This window comes from Chaetodon auriga, chromosome 11 (genome assembly GCF_051107435.1).
Source record: "Chaetodon auriga isolate fChaAug3 chromosome 11, fChaAug3.hap1, whole genome shotgun sequence".
Classification (NCBI taxonomy): Eukaryota; Metazoa; Chordata; class Actinopteri; order Chaetodontiformes; family Chaetodontidae; genus Chaetodon; species Chaetodon auriga.
In genome coordinates, this window is record NC_135084.1 from 1,482,666 (window position 1) to 1,499,237 (window position 16,572).

Below are 16,572 nucleotides of genomic sequence, written 5' to 3' on the forward strand. Positions count from 1 at the left end.
ACAAGCAGTATTTTCATCATTTCCTTTCCCTTTAAATGCTAGGTAAATAACTGGACATCACATGCAACAATTTACCAAAAGTATGAGCAGCAGACAGTCAATTTAGTATAATAATTTCCATCATATGGCAATTATGTCACAAAACAAGGTCATTGGGCTGTTCACCCCTCCTTGTATCTCACCACATCACAATACTCTAATGTGTGTGGCTCCAATTCTTTGTCATTGTGAACTGATGTGATCTGTGTTTGATATCTGATGACTGTATTTTAAGAGTTCTGGACATGTAGCTAATTGACTGTTTTGAAGTAGCCTTCTGAACAGTTACATCACAGATACATTTGGCAGTTTCAAGTTGGCCTTCAAACAGTGAACGCCACAGGTGGATAATGTGAACCTCCTTAAATATGCATTACCATTCAAATGTTTGGAATTATGTGTTACATTCATGTTCTTTTCTTTCCTTAAAAAATGGCTATTTCAACAGAGATAAAAAAGAAACAGTATAATTCAATTCAATGTATCACTTACATTTGAAATTGTTTGGGCCCTAAAAGAAGAAAAATTAAATTATAAAACTTCCACCACATGGTCAATGTTCCCACAGTGTTGCTTTACAGGGCAGAATACTGTTATCACCATCTTTTTTCTCTATATATGTTTACTCTTTTGAATTTGTTTTCCAGTCCCGAAAAGCATAAATGACCCTAGATCATTAATGAACCACAATGGTGCAATTGGTCTCTAAATATTATGGGAACCGGTTTTCTTTGGGCCCTCTACTCAGTGGTTAGATTGAATAGGTTTAAATGGTGATTTGTCAGTCCGTATTATGTTCAGCTGATACTCTGTGATCCAATTCCAATAGTGCTAAACCTAGACTAACCTTCTATTTCTATTTTGAAGCTTGAAGAAATGCTTTGCTAAAACAACACACCTAGGCATGACTGTCCATTTGATTTGGAAACAGGAACCTAAATCTGTGCAGAATTTTATGCTCATCTTCCAAATTCTTTTAAATGAGTCTTAAATGATTTATGGTTCTTGTATTTTTGATTTAACTGCTGCTCAGAAGTATCTTTGTCTCTTTCTGCCCTTTCAATTGATAGTCTTATTCAATCATTGTCCAGCGTTTTGTTCTCCAAGTACAAAACATTACTGTTGAGCAAACCTTTTATACAAAATAACATCTACTTGTAAAGAGGACTTTATACAATCCAAAAGCATAAAAGGCCACTACAAACACACAGCAGTCCCCTCAGTCATCTGACTGTACCAAATCAAGCTTTTGTGGCAGGCAATTCCTAACTTTTGAGCTATAATGTAACTACACATTGGGGCTATAGCAACTACAGATAGAGCTGTGACTGGTCAGCTTGTGCTGTTTGTGTTTTCTCTTTCACATTTCTGATGGTGGAGGAGATTGTTGAGAGTGAGGACAATGTTAAGGAAATTGAAATGGCCAAGTAGTACAACAATTTTTTTTCAGTAACACACATCTAGGAAATATATTTCCACCACAAGCCTTCTTTTCACTGCAACCTCCACTTGACCCCATGTGTCAAGCATGAACCCAGCTTCAGCCTCCTTTACAAAACCAGTGCAGTGCCGTTCAAAATGCTTTTGACAACCGCTCATCCAAACTCCATCACACTCGACACTGCACTTCCTTGGGTCCTCAGTAATATAATCAAGTGTGAAGTTGACTGAAGGGATGGTTGTCAGGAAAACTGAGGGACAAACATACATACCTATGTCGACACAGACTCATTTACAGAGATTCCTTCCTATATAGTTAAATATCCTACAGGGAGTTCACTGCCTGAGACTCAGCAGATTCAAACTGATGAAGAATCAGTCACAATTACACTGGTTAACAAGCAACATTTGTTTTTAGCTCATCTCTTTTAATTTAATTTACTATTAACCCAGCTAGTTTGCTTTTACTTGTCTTAGAGAGCTGATAAGGGAGAAGTGTGTGTTCACCTGCTGGTGTCTGTGCTCTTGGCCCTGGCCCCACCCCCTGCTCTGCGAGAGCCGCTAGAAGATGAGGAGCCCAGCGAATCAGATGATGAACTGCTGATGCTGTCACTGTCCTGGCCCCGTCCCCAAGATGTTGCTGCCCAACCACCCCGGAGTGGCCGTCGGCTGAGAGTTGGGGAACTGTCTGAGGTTGTCTCCGGAGCACTGCTGTCAATACTCGCCATGCCTGTCCAAACAACATACACATCACATTCACATCACTATTATGTGTGTTGGCTAATTTTGGATTTGAAGCTGTTTAAATACATTGTACAACCCAAATTCCACAAAAGTTGGGCCACTGTGTAAAATGTGCTTTAAACAGAATGCAATAATTTCCTAATGCTTTTTGACATACACTCAACTGAAAACAGTAGAGTGACAAGACAGTATATTTAATATTTTACCTCATCAATCTTATTGATATGCTCATTCTGAATTTGATGCCAGCAACATATTTTAACAAGTTGGGACAAGGGCAACAAAAGACTGGGGAGGTTGTGGAATACTAAAAAACAACTTTTTGAAACACTCCATAGGTGGTTAATTGATAACAGATGATAGTATCATGATTGGATATGGGCTATCCTCGAAAGGCGTAGTTGTTCGCAAGCAAGGATGGGGCAAGGTTCACTGCTTTGTGAAACACATGACTATATAAAGGATATGTAGTAACATGGCTGGGGAACATTTCTTAAAAGTGTTGTTGGTAAACACAGTCCGTTTGCAAATTACATTCTGCTTTCATTTATGTTTTGCACAACATCTCAACTCTTCTGGAATTGGGGTTGTACATCTGATATAAACTGTATTCTATATGTATGCATGTGTGTGTGTATATTTCTTCACACACACACACACACACACACACACACACACACACACACACACACACAGAGTAGCGACAGTGTTGAATCTATCTTCCGTGTAAAAAACATAGCCTTTAAGTGTTTACCAGTGTGTTTCTTCTTCTGCCGGACAGGTGAGCCCCAGCAGCGTTGGCTGTATCCACAACGCGCCCCCAGAGCCAGTCGACTGGGCACTGTAGCCTCCAGCTTAAATGGAGCCGTTTCATTCGGCTGTTCGCTTGATGAAGGAGGTCCATCTGATACTGCAAGGAAAGAAAATAATCAGACATCTATGTCTATCAAACAATACTGCGTTACCATAAAGTGATAACCTAATGTAAGGTAGCACAGGATCTAGGTCTAGGTTTCAGAAATGTAAATCAAATCAAAAATCTGAATTTCTCACCGACTGCTACTGGAATACAGCAATTTTGGCCATCAAGTGATACTAACAAATTCGAAGAGAAATGATAATGCCAGCCCTGTTCTGGAAATTCTCTTCATTTGTTACCTGACAATTTTCCATTTGACTTTACAAATGTTTTCAAAGCACTTCATGGACTGGCTCCGAGTTATATTACTACTACTACTACTATTCCCTTCTTTTTGTGTCTTTTTATGTAATGAAGGTGCTGAATATATGTAATATACAAATAGAGTTAACTACCTGTATGTTTTCAACCAAGACAAAATATGTAAAGACACCTATTACTCTATGGTGAAAACAGAACAAGTCTAATTATAAGCTACAGCACAAATATAACCCTGATTCCAAGAAAAAGTTGTGTCGCTGCATAAAATATAAACAGAATGTGATCATTTGCTCATCCTTTTTGATACATACTCAATTAAAAATGGTATAAAGACAATATATGTGATGTTTTACCTCATCAACTTCATTGATTTGTGTAAATATATGATTATTCTGAATAACAAGGGACTGTGCAAGTTGTGGAAGAAAACAAACAATAAAAACACTTGTTTGGAACATTCCATGGGTAAACAGGTAACAGTATCATGATTGTGTGCGAAAGGGGCTTGAAAAAGGAACGGAGAAAAGGCCTCAGAAGGCTAAGCCGTTCACAAGCAAGGATGGGGCAAGGTTCACCACCTCATGAAATGCACGATTTTGTAAAGGGCATTACTGCATGAATTCTTCGGACAACTGCTGTTAGTAAACACAGCTCATTTGCAACTTACTGCATTCTGTTTTTATTCACGTTTCACATGCCACCCAGAGAAGTGGTGGGTGTTCTCACCGTGCTCTCTGGTCTCAGTTGTATTCTCCCCCGCTGAACTGTTCTGCACTGGGTTCAGTTCAGCCTGATGAGCCACCTCTTCACCAGCCAGTGCTACAGCAGAGGAAGAACTGGAAGAAGAGGCCGCCATAGTGGTGGCAGATGAGGATGAGGGTGTGTGTTTGGAGACACCCCCTGTGGCCCCACTCACTCCACTGTGGCTGGTGGCAGTATGTTTGGATGGGCTGCGCTGGCTGCCAGCTGCTGGCTTGCTCGAGTAGAAGGAGCTCAGGGTCTGGGGCTTGTGGGTCTGACTCTCTCTATCCAATAACTTATCTAGTATCTAAAGATTGGAGGAGTGAGAGGAAGTGTGTGTGAGAGAGAGAGAGAGAGAGAGAGAGAGAGAGAGAAAAATTCATTTTAACATAGAGTAGTCAATCGATCCAAATGCTAATTAGTGTAACTTAGCATTCATATTTGTTTTGTTTTGTTTCCATATTCATTTTTTTCCTAGCATTAGCCATTCAGTGTATTTGTGTTCTGTAAAAAGCTCTCTATATAGCATTTTCCACTGTTTCTGATTGCTACTGTGTAGGCTTGCCCAGGAACTCAGAGGGTTTGAATCTTACACACAATGCACTGTGCATGCCGGATAAAGAGAAAAGAGAGAAAATCTGGTGATGAGCTCACAAACTGTTGTCTCTAGGGTAAATAGTGTGCCAAAAATAAAGTAAAAGTATAGAGAACAGTTTGTAAACATTGTAAAGTGTGCACTGCTCCCCAGGCACAGTCTTTGTCTCATCCTATTTCTAAAGCCAGTGGGCACCTCTGCTACAGCAAGAAGAAAATGTGGGCACTGTTTTGCTTTGCCTGGCTTACTGGAAGAATACATCTCATAGCTCTCTCTCTCTATCAGGCATACCAGTCATATTTGAAATGTTTGCTTTTTTCTTATCAAATTGACAAAATGGTCACAGCAGTGATTGATGGCTACCTTTTTGAGTTTGCTCTGATCATCCTTATAGGTAATCATGAGAGCCAGAGCCAGGTCACCTTTCACCCGTCTAGTGCCTTCACATAGCAGAGGATGCTCCGCTTCACTTACTGTTGTCTTCATACCTACAGACACACAGAGGATGGAGACAAGAGAAGGAATTACAGCAAGTGAAGATAAGGTACAGTGGACAGTATACACAAAGTCAGGGAGAAGTGAGATAAGTGGTGAGGAGAGAAAAGGAGATATTGAGAAACGGAATGGACAAGGTGACTGAACGTAATCCAGACAGAAATGAAGGAAGAGGACAAGAACAAATTTACCGAGTGCAGCAACAGCAGCCTCGAAGCCCAGCTCCTCATCACCAGGCATCTCATTATTACGGTTGCGGCTTGGTGGACGGGAACCCGTTGGGGACACAACTGCACAAACAATATGGAGAAAAGTGAAAGGGATGTTAACTCTTGAAGTTCCTATTTGAAATGTCTTAATTTAGGCCTTAAAAAATAATAGTGTAAGTCACTGTGAGCAAATCAGGCAAGCAGTATATTCCAAAGAGTGCAGCATTACACTTCAACAATTTAACAAAATCATAATTCTTTCATTAGGATAAGTAAATCTTAAATTGTTGTATCAAAAGATAATCTTGTCAAACTTCATTTGCATTAGGTTATAAAACTTGTTGGGGACATCCACTGGCCTAGTGATTCAGACACCAGTTATAACCACAATGTCTATGGTTTGATATTGACAACGGACCTTTGTTGCCTTTCAGACCCATCTCTGACCCTAAATTTCCTGTCTGCATCTAAACTGGCAAAAACTGGCAAAAATGCCATGAAAAATAGTCTTTATTCAAAGACAAACAAATAAAAATGATAAAACTTTAAGAGAACTGATTTCTCTTTGTAGGTTATCTGAACTAGTTTTTGAGCTTGAGCTGACAAGAAACAACTGTGGAAAAACCCTGCATGTGAATTATATGACCAAACACCTATATAGAGAAAAACAAATGGCTAATTGGATAAAAGACAGTCTTCACCGCAAAAAAACAAAACAAAAAACACACACCCAAGTAAACTGAGTTCAACATTTTAAATCTTATACTTAAAATGTCCAACAATCAAACAATAATTGGTGCTTACCTGGGGTACAGAGTACATCAAAGATAAAGCTAGCCAACATGAGAGGCAGCACAGGTCTGTAATCACAGAAGTTTCCATCTCTGAGCTGCTCGGCTCTCTCTCTGATGGTCGACATCTCCACCAGGCCCAGAGGAATCTTCTTCAACAGAGCCACCACCTCCGACTCCTGGTAAGCCAGTTTCACCTGGTCAACACACACATGCAGTCAGTATGACACACATTTATGTCTCCATGTTGTATAAGCATGTATACTCATAGTATGGATACACAATTTACATTAGACATTCTTGGAGTTTATACGGGAAGCCCATCACAAAATGACAACTCTTTATCTACATGTAAAGCATTTGGCACACTACAATTTTTTATTTAAGGGTAGGGAAAATTAATTTGATGTGGGCAGACCATAGCTGAAATGAAAATAAAAACACCCCCTGAATTTTTTTTGAATGTTGAATGTGATACCCCAGGTGATCTCATTGTATAAACTTGAAATCTTTGGAACACCTCACCAGCATGTATAAAAGTGTGTATTTATTTCTGCGTTCCATGTGTTCTCAATCCCTATCACTATGGGTCAGGTTGTGCATCTTACTCTATAAACTGCAGGACTAATTAATCAGGCAGTACATTAATACAAACACTACAATCCAAAACAATAGGAATGGCCTCAAATTGTTTATTTTAGATTTTAAAAAATGGCATGAAATTAGGGTTGAATTGGTTAGTCAATCAATAGAAAAATAATCAGTAACTATTTTGATGACTGACCATTTCATTCTGTAGTTCGAACCTCTCATCTGTGAGGATTTGTTGCTTTACTCAGTTTCTATGTCAGTGTAAGCTGAATATCTTTGGGTTTTGCACTGCTTGTTGGACAAAACAAGACATTTGGGCACATCACCATTCGATTAATTGAAGAAATAATTGGTACATTAATCCATAATCAAAATGACTGTTAGTGGTATCCCTACATAAAATGAAAATAAATTAGCCAACATTGCTCATTAAGCACAACCTGAAACCACATAATTGCATTGTTTGGGAAAACTCTCCACAAATGGCCAATCACCGTATAGTACCCAGCAGATTCTGTCTTCAACGCTAATGATGCAAATGGATCATAATCAGAATAGGAATCAGAATTGGCTTTCTTGGCCAAGTGTGTGAGTGTCCATACAAGTAATCTGACCCCAGTTTATACATTGCACTCAATGTACTTGCATAGGAAAAAAAGACATAAAGATCAAGGAAGACAAAAGACAAAAAAAGAGACTAAACAATAGATTAAGTAGTGCAAAAAATAATAAATAAATAATAAATGATATATACAAAGAATGATGAGGCAATAAACAATATGCACAATTAAATTAACAATACGCAGGTATTTACGTTGACAGTGACAGTGAGTGAAGAAAGCACATAGAAAAACTGTGCATTATTGGATGATAAATGGCCAGTCAGTGGATGATTTGTTGTAAGAATTACATTGTAATACTAGCTAACTTTTCATCATAGTGACCGGTTGTTGAAAGACGCTGTTTTTGTGCCTGGATGTTTTGCCAGTCAGTGATCTGCAGCGCCTACCAGAAAGGGAAGTTGGAACAGGTTGCGTCCAAGATCCAAGAGGTGTCTGTCGTGATGCTTCCTGCCTGTTTCCTCAGTCTGGAGATGTTTCATTCCTGAATGGACGGCGAACCATCAGTAATTTTTCTCAGCAGTCCTTCTAATCCATTGTAGTCTGTTCTTGTTCTGTTTGGTGGCAGTCCCGAACCAGACGATGATGGATGTCCATATAACAAACTGGATTATTCCTGTGTAGAACTGGATCAGCAGCTTTTGAGGCAGGTTGAACTTCCTGAGCTCATGCCAGAAGTACATATTCTGTTGTGCCTTTTTGACGATTGAGGCTATGTTTGAAGACCACCTTAGGTCCTTAGGAGATAGTGGATCCCAGAAATCTGAGGGTTTCCACAGTGCTGTTGAGGATGGTGATAGGGGGCAGTGGAGCTTCTCCTAAAGTCCACTGTCATCTCCACAGTTTTGAGCATGTTCAGCTCCAGGCTGTTCTGACTGCACCAGAGGATCAGCTCTTCAACCTCCTGTCTGTCTGCAGACTTGTCACTGTCTCGGATGAGGCTGACGACCGTGCCGTCTGCAAACTTTGAGAGTTTAGCAGATGGGTCTCCTGTCACCAGTCATTGGTGTAGAGAGAGAAGAGCAGGGGGAGAGCACACATCCCTGGGGGGCTCCAGTGCTGATGGTATGGGTGCTGGACATCTGTGAGGAAGTTTGTGACCCACTGACAGATGAAGGCTGGCACAGTGAGCTAAGGTGAGTTTTGAGTGGAGGATTTCTTGGATGATGGTGTTGAACACTGAGCTGTAGTCCACAAACAGGATCCTTGCATATGTCCCTGGGTGGTGAAGTTGCTGCAGGATGTAATTCATTCCCATGTTGACTGCGTTCTCCACTGATCTATTTGCTTGGTAGGCAAATTGCAGGGGGTCCAGCAGGGGGCCTGTGATGTCTCTCCGCTGAGTCAACACCAGTCTCTCAAAAGATTTCATGACCACAGAAGTCAGGGCGAGACAGGATCTGAAGTTACTTAAGCCTGAGATGGAAGATTTTCTTGGCACCAGATTTATTATGGAGTGTTTCTGCTGTCTGTATTTTTGCAATTCGTGGCTGAGATTTGCTCTGCTGAAGTCCCCAAGAACAATGAGCACAGAGTCTGGATGTTTCTGCTCCATGTTAGTAATCTGGTCAGCCACGTGTTGTGCATCCTCACTAACGCAGGCCTGAGGTGGAATGTGAACACCCACCAGAAAAAACAATAAGAACTCCCGCGGTGAACAAAAGGGTTTACAGTTCATGAATATGGTCTCCAGGTGAGGGCTGCGTGATATCTTCAACACTGTGACATCTATACACCAACCTTCTTTAATGTAGAAATAGATGTCACCTCCCCTGGCTTTCCATGAAAGTTCCTTTACGTGGTCTGCTTGGACAAGGTGAAAGCCGGCAGATGTAATGCTGTGTCTGATGTGTGCTCACTGAGCCAGGTGTCCATGAAGCACAAGGCAAAAGATCTGCAAAAGTCTGTTTGTTCTGTTTAGGAGCAGGAGTTTGTCTATCATATTTGTCAGAGAGCGGACACTGACCAGATGTAAAGACACAAGTACTGTACAAAATCTCTGCTGTCTCATCTTAATGAACGCTCCGGCTTGCTTCCCCCTTCTGCGTCTTATGCAAATCCCATACAGAGCTGCTGCTCCTCCAACAAGAAGTTCAGAAAAACTTTGCAGCTTGATAGAAAGAGGAGAAAAGATCTGACCAGTAGATTTACCAGTGTTTAACAGTTCTTTCTGACTGTATTGTATTGGAGTGGGACAGCACAAAATGAGACAAATAAACAAAAACAAAGCAAGTACTAGAGAGTGCAGTACCAAGTCTGCTATCCACTGTGCCATCTTGGATAATATGATGCTATGGATGGCGCCATATGGTACAACCTTTTACAATGCTTGGCATACACATGATTTAATTTTCCTTCATTTGCACTTTTGCATTAACTGCATATCATGTGATAAAGAATACATTAAAACCACAGTGGTTTACAACATGATGATCTGTTAACAGACACAATAAATTTAACTCTACAACCATTTAATGCGATTGACTTCCTCAAGGATTTTTCAAGTACCTGTGTATACAAAGCATGTGTGTGTATTTATGTGAGTTTGAGAGACCTCCAGAGCTTTGGTAGATGCCGGTGGTCTCTGGAGTTCAAGGGAGAACATGCCAGTGCTGAAGGCCAGGTTGTGTAGCTCCAATCGTTCACTGAGGACAGTGAGGAGGAAGGCGGCTTTTGACAGTGTGTTAGTGGCTACCTGCGTCTGACGGCTGGTTGACACCTTGCTCTTCTTACCCTAAATCCAACAATCAGGGAAATAATAATGTTAGAACATGAAACAAAACTGTACTGCTTTGAATTTCTTATTATTTGTGAGAAGTTATATTTGTTGCTCATTTACAAATTGGCACAGTAACAATTTGGTAGAGTAACAATGCAAATATCAAACAGCTATTCAAAAAAAAATTATGGTTTTCCTTCATAAAGGAAGGCTCAATGCTTGACAATAGCTCAAGATGCTGACTGAACATAGGAGAACGTGTTTCAGGGTGCTGGGACTTGTGACTGTATCTACCTTAGTCTGTGGTTGCTCCACTTTCAGGTCAGGAGGGTTAGCTAACAGGTCTCTGGCCAGCTCCACAGCCAGTCGGCACGCCTCATTACTGTAGCCATGTGCATAGAGGGCCTCGGCACACGCAAACAGCACCTGCGCATGCATACAAACACTATTCAGATCAGGAAGAAGAGTACTTGGGTTTTCACATGCTGCTGAGCCTTAAAGTATTTTTGTCCAGTGGCATTAGGTCCAATTAGATGTCAACACAAGTGAAAATGAAAGACACTATGCCAGTAGAACTACAATGAGCAAAGGAGTTCATTCTCCAGTAGTCAAGACATTTTCATCAGTTTGATTTAATAATCACACATTCTCTTCACTAGTGGAAAATTCATGCATCTTTTACAACCCCGATCTTAAAGTGGCACTCTCAAAGATTTCAGTCCTGGTTGATATGGCAACACCTGAACCAGTGTGGTTTAATATGGCAGATTCCATAATTTTTGTGGCAGCAAAACAAACTGTTGTCTTTTCAGGTCAGGCAATAATTGGTATTTTTCCATCATTCTGTGATCAACTGTCATCTGATTTTCTGCTGCATGCATGAGTCTATAAAAAACAAGGCACAGTTTAAGGAGTTAGTTACATCACAGAGAAGATGGTGTGCAGCCTATCTCCTGCAGTTCTTCATCTAACAGCTCACTGTGGTTGCTCCTTGTTCCATTACTCCCAACAATGTTTCATACTGACCTGCTATCAAAAAATGCCAAAATTTACTCTTGTCTGCTTTTGTACCTGCATTTTTGATCAGTGATAGCGGTCGGTATCAAACTCAGACACACACATTGCATTTCCACTGACTACTTCATAGTAAAGGTCAACTTGCGTTTGGCCAGTTTAAATGCCTTTAATGTGAATGTTGGGTTTGCATTAGCAGTAACTTAATACAGCATTTTTTGGAGGAATGTCACTACAGAGATCGTAATACTGAAAATATATAAATATCGCAATCATCAGTGAGCCATGGTGATAGATAGTGACTCAACAGACAACTATTTAAATAAAAATCTTCAAGATTATAACTTTTTATCTTGTAGTTTGTAATCATTCCCATCACATAAAATAACATTTCATTCACAAGCTATGCTGAAGAGGCAGCTGGACACTAACAAAACTAAAGGAAAGCAAGTCCACATATGGTGATGGCATGTAACTAGACTGTCAAAACTCAAAGCTGTGACCTCACCTGTACATTGCTCTGTGATTTGTGCAGAATTATTAAGTAATGGCTCCATGACAGCTCATGTCTGCCTATTTTTACTGCTCACCCACACAGGTACTGCACCAATCAAATTACAGTGCCAACATTGTCAGTATGTACCAAACTGCCAACTGGAGAACACCAATATAGGTGGCACTGTCACAGCAGAAGATAAATTAAATTTTATGGATTTTGGTAATTCAAATTTTGACAAAATTGTTTGAAGGTGTGTTATAACAACAGACATTTTATGTTCAATGGCATGACAATTCAATGATAAACAATTTGTCTTCCTTCCTTACCTCCATACGCCCCTCCTGCTCCAGTGGTTTCATGCCTGCAAAGATGTCTGGCTCCTCGTCCTGGTGGTTGTCACCCTGCTGTCTGTCTCCTCCCTCCTCTGAAGCAACACTCAGGTAGTATGCCTGATAGTCATCCTCACCCACAGCCTCGCCTCCTGCTGCTCCACCTGCTGCCTCTGCTCCTGGGTTAGCTAGTCCACCTGCAGCTGCTGCCCTGCTCCCTGCTACTGCTGCTCCAGCAGATGCTGCTACTCTACAGCCTTGCATTGGCTTGGTAGACATTTCAGTGGTACCTGATCTTGCCATAGCGGTGGAGGTGGAAGGCTGGTTATTACCAGCTGAGTCTACATCTTCATCTCTGTTCTGGACAGGTTCCACCTTCAGTACTGCTTCCTTCTCTGCAGTGCTAGGCATGTCCATAACAACCACAACTGTTTCTTTGGAAGGGAAGCAAGATGGAGCAGGCTCTGCAACAGGAAGTGCAGCTGAGGCATGGTTGACACGCTTTGTTTCAAATATCTTGCTCCCCCCACTGCTGCTGCTGTACTTGCGTGAGTCTCGAAGCAGTGGGCTCGGAGAGGGCAGCATCTCTGGCGGTGGGGGGAGAAACTCAAAAGTGTTGCTGGCCTCAGCCCCCAGGGCCAGACTGCAGCCATCATCCAGGCTGAGCTCAGCCAGGTCTGGTTCCAGGGAGCTGTCCTCACTGCTGGTTCTTCTCTTGGCACTGGCATGCTTTCCACCTCCTAACCCTCCACTTCCTCCAGGTCCTCCTACAGATGCACCCTTCCCACCCCCCTGTGTCAGTTTCAGCTTCCCCCCAGAGGAAGAGGCTGGCCCTTTGTACATGCACTTGCCTCCTCCATCCTCCAGGGACAGAGAAACACTTCCTCCCAAACGGACCAGCATCCCTCCCCCTCCACTCACTGACAGACCCTTCCTCTTGGTCAGCATGGTCTCCTTGGGTCGCACTGCCACTTCCTGTTGGGACGAATGACCACTTCCTCTTCCTTTATAGTCTCCCCCTGCTCCAGCTTCAACTCTCGCCCCTCCCCCTGGTTCAGAAGGCTCTCCACCCCCTCCTGCAGCTGCTTTGACTCCTCTTTGGAGCTGTACTGCCCTGGACCAGCAGAATGTGGCGCTCTTCTTATCAACGCTACAGTAGGTGATGCCGTCCAGTGGGTAGGCCACCTCCCAGTTGAAATAGCAGGACTCCACAGCAGGCTTGAAGCCCTGGAACAGTTTGTCTAGGGACTTGCGGTGTTGTCCCCGCTTCACTATCTCTATAACTTTCAGGTGCCACTGCTTCAGCTGGCCTGCCAGTTCAAGACGCCTGGAAGACAGCATACATAATTAATTTGGCAACTTAATATTTACTCCCATCTTAAATATGTTGTCTAATGCAATCTTTTAAGTGAAAATGTGCTATATAACTTTCCCATGGGATTTATCATATTTCATGACCAAATTATGTGGCACTTTAAGAAATCCATAAACAGTGTGGAGCTTGGTGCTACTGGGCTGACCTGCAGGGGCTCATAGTGGGGTCTAGCACTGCCAATCTCCATAGTACCACCATCTCATCACACATGCTGGCACAGGCATGAGCTGCCACCTCGGACTGGCCGTTGCTGCGCCCGGTGTGGCCACTGGCGCTGCTGTGGGATGCTGAGGTTCGAACACTATACCACCAGCTGATGATCTGAACACACACACAGACAACTCAGTAAGTAATGTGTCAAACTTTTTTTAAATAAAGAACAACATATCGAACATAACATTTGCAACATGCAGACATACAGTAAATAAAAGTCATAAAGTTGTCCATAATGTAACAAAAACAACATGCATCCTCAGCCCATCATAATATAACATGTACTTAATAGTGAATTAGAATTGGCCACCTGTCAAAGACCACTCCAAACAAATACAGGGAAGCATATTACTGTATCACAACATATGGCATATCATCATGTCTTTCTTGTTTAATAAGGAAAACAAGTGTATGAATATTTCCATTCTTTACATATTGTGAATTTACTTTGTTTAATTTTGACACAAAAAAAATCGAAGAGAGCTTGTGAAATGTAGCAAACTCGCTGCTGGTGTACATCTACCAGCTGAAACTTCGGGGGCTGTACTATCATATTATCACCTCTTAAAATCCAAAGTGGTATTACGAGACAGGAGGGCCGGGCTAACTGGTTAGCATGCTGACTTCACAACACATAGGTGTCTCTGATGTAATGTCAAAACTATTATTCATTCACATTCTGTTGATATTTTTAGTTAGTTTTAGTTTATTTTGGAAAGTTTGCACCTTTAATAAGTGGCACATTGTCTAGTCAATGCAGATTTACAATTCAGTCCAGATCCAGACCCACCCTGTATACTTATAATGCAATTGGTGGAATCAAAGCATACAAAATGAGTGTGTGTGAATATATAATGAGTGCGTGCAGTAGACAGAGGGGTAAATGAGGAGAGTATGTGGTGTTGGCTGGTACACAATATTAAAGGAACTCAAATCAGGTTATGGGACAATAAAGTGATAGGGACATCTTTAGTTTTGGTTGTGTGAGCATTTGCAATATCTTCTGACAGCCCTCAGATTTCTAAGCATTACCTCATTTTTTCCTCGCCACTGTCGCCAAATGCTTGCTCATGAGTTAGGTCTTTGCTGATAAGGAGTATGGTCTGTACCTGCTCTATATGGAAAGTGTCCTGAGACAACTTCTGGTGTGATTTGGCTCTATACAAATAATATTGAATCGAACTGAATTACAATTCAAAATATATGAATTGTTGTATGGAACATTTTTTTAATTTTCCCACTATTGTCAACTCTCACATGAACACCAACATGTTCATGTCAGTAGTTTTTAATCTTTGCAGTGGTTTACTTTCAGCAGCTGGAACTTCGTATTATTGGGGATGTACCTGTTCATAAGTGAGGCACTGCTCAGTGAGGATCTCAAGCAATGGGGCAGCATTGCTGTCTCGTCTCTTGAACATCTCCCTGACAATGGACAAAAGGTTCCAGATGCCTTCTGGCTCTCGACCCCTCAGAGGTCGTAGCAGACATGCCCATTCAGCAGCAGCTGGCGGCTCAGTGGATGACAAGTACATGGAGTTTACATCACTGCAGATAACACACACAGCACCGATTTTAGCGACACTGAGGTTCATCAATGAAAAAGAAGCAGGGAGTAAGAAGTAAAAGTAAAGTTGAAATATATTAACAATAAATCAGAGTTTCTGGACAACACTGGAGCTCTATAACACAGAGGTACTATCTATATTGTGCTTTGGACATACAGAAAATGCTAGTTGTTATTATTAGGATGACAAGTATTCCTTTAGCCTTCCCCCAATGTGACTGGATTCAATTCTGACTAAATATGTTATGGATATGTTCCATGGTCTTATTAACAGATTGCAAGTGCAACTTTTTTCTGGACTTGTGTTGTTCTCAAAGAAATAGTTGACATATAAATTTGACACAAAATTTACAGAATAAAGTGCAAGTGTATTTGAAGGGTATGTGTGAAAGGGGTTAGAGATGTGTTTTTGTATGACCCTGAAGATTAGAATATTTGTGATAAGGCCTTTAAGAAATGTGTTAAGGAACATTTTGTGAGACAAGTAGTGTGTACCTGAAGACAACAGGTGAAGGGCCACAGAACTTGTGCAGAGTCTTTTTGATGTTGTCACTGAGAGTCGACTCATCCAAGTACCAGGTACTCTGATCAGATGCTGAAGGGCCTGCTGTGGGGTCTACACACACACACACACACACACACACACACACACACACACACACACACACACACACTCTTTCTTTACATCCACAACAGGGACACCTTAGGAGCATCTGCTATTTCCTCCTCTGATACTATAGCATGACATTACTGCCACCTGGCTGCAGAAAAAAGCAATAATGTAAGCTGAAACTTATCCATTTTCTTATTTTCAGAAAAAAAGTTAAATGAATGGTCAAAATTTCTCCCCTGGTTGGTCTCTCGCTGTTATGTTACTGCTACTGTACCTGGAGCTCCACACACGGTGTTTATGGCAGTAGACTGAGAGGACAACAGCTCATCCAGCAGCCGCTGAGCTGTCGGTAGGATCTGGAGACACAAAACTGAATGAACACCAAACTTGCTTTGTCATATACAGCATATACCATTTGCATCATAGAAATATACATTTTGTTTAATAGTTTGGTCTATGATCAAATGGTTTAGGATGTTACCTGCTGAGGAAGCTCACTAATGAGATACTGGGCAAACTTTTGGAGCTGGTCTCTCTGTAGCCTGGACAAAGACTCAGAGACGGGAGCCCTCAGACACACTGCAGATGCCTGCATGCACACACAGACACACAAAGACAGACAGACACACACAACATGAGTTACACATGTCCACGCACACACGCTGCAACGGGTGCCAACACCAAATAACCTCAGTTATTAACCTCAGTAAAATATGTAGCAGTCACAGAACTTAAGGTGGGGAGTCATTCTGGTGAAAGACTGCTGATGGGCTGTGTGGCTCAGTTCGAGCCACCTTT

The 16,572-nt window shown here is 41.6% G+C and overlaps 1 protein-coding gene across 1 annotated transcript in view; it reads right to left on the reverse strand.

Moving 5' to 3' along the window:
- Positions 1-16,572, reverse strand: part of zswim8 (zinc finger, SWIM-type containing 8) — a 70,020-nt gene that overhangs the window by 23,463 nt on the left and 29,985 nt on the right. Inside the window, exons 5-18 of the mRNA XM_076743967.1 lie at positions 16,256-16,363; positions 16,049-16,130; positions 15,657-15,777; positions 14,941-15,142; positions 13,527-13,702; positions 12,004-13,333; positions 10,459-10,590; positions 10,000-10,179; positions 6,248-6,431; positions 5,426-5,524; positions 5,103-5,227; positions 4,130-4,451; positions 2,978-3,133; positions 1,987-2,209 (exon numbers count right to left, since the gene is read on the reverse strand). Coding sequence (XP_076600082.1) covers positions 1,987-2,209; positions 2,978-3,133; positions 4,130-4,451; positions 5,103-5,227; positions 5,426-5,524; positions 6,248-6,431; positions 10,000-10,179; positions 10,459-10,590; positions 12,004-13,333; positions 13,527-13,702; positions 14,941-15,142; positions 15,657-15,777; positions 16,049-16,130; positions 16,256-16,363 — 3,440 coding nt within the window. The remainder of the gene's footprint in view (positions 1-1,986; positions 2,210-2,977; positions 3,134-4,129; positions 4,452-5,102; positions 5,228-5,425; positions 5,525-6,247; positions 6,432-9,999; positions 10,180-10,458; positions 10,591-12,003; positions 13,334-13,526; positions 13,703-14,940; positions 15,143-15,656; positions 15,778-16,048; positions 16,131-16,255; positions 16,364-16,572) is intronic.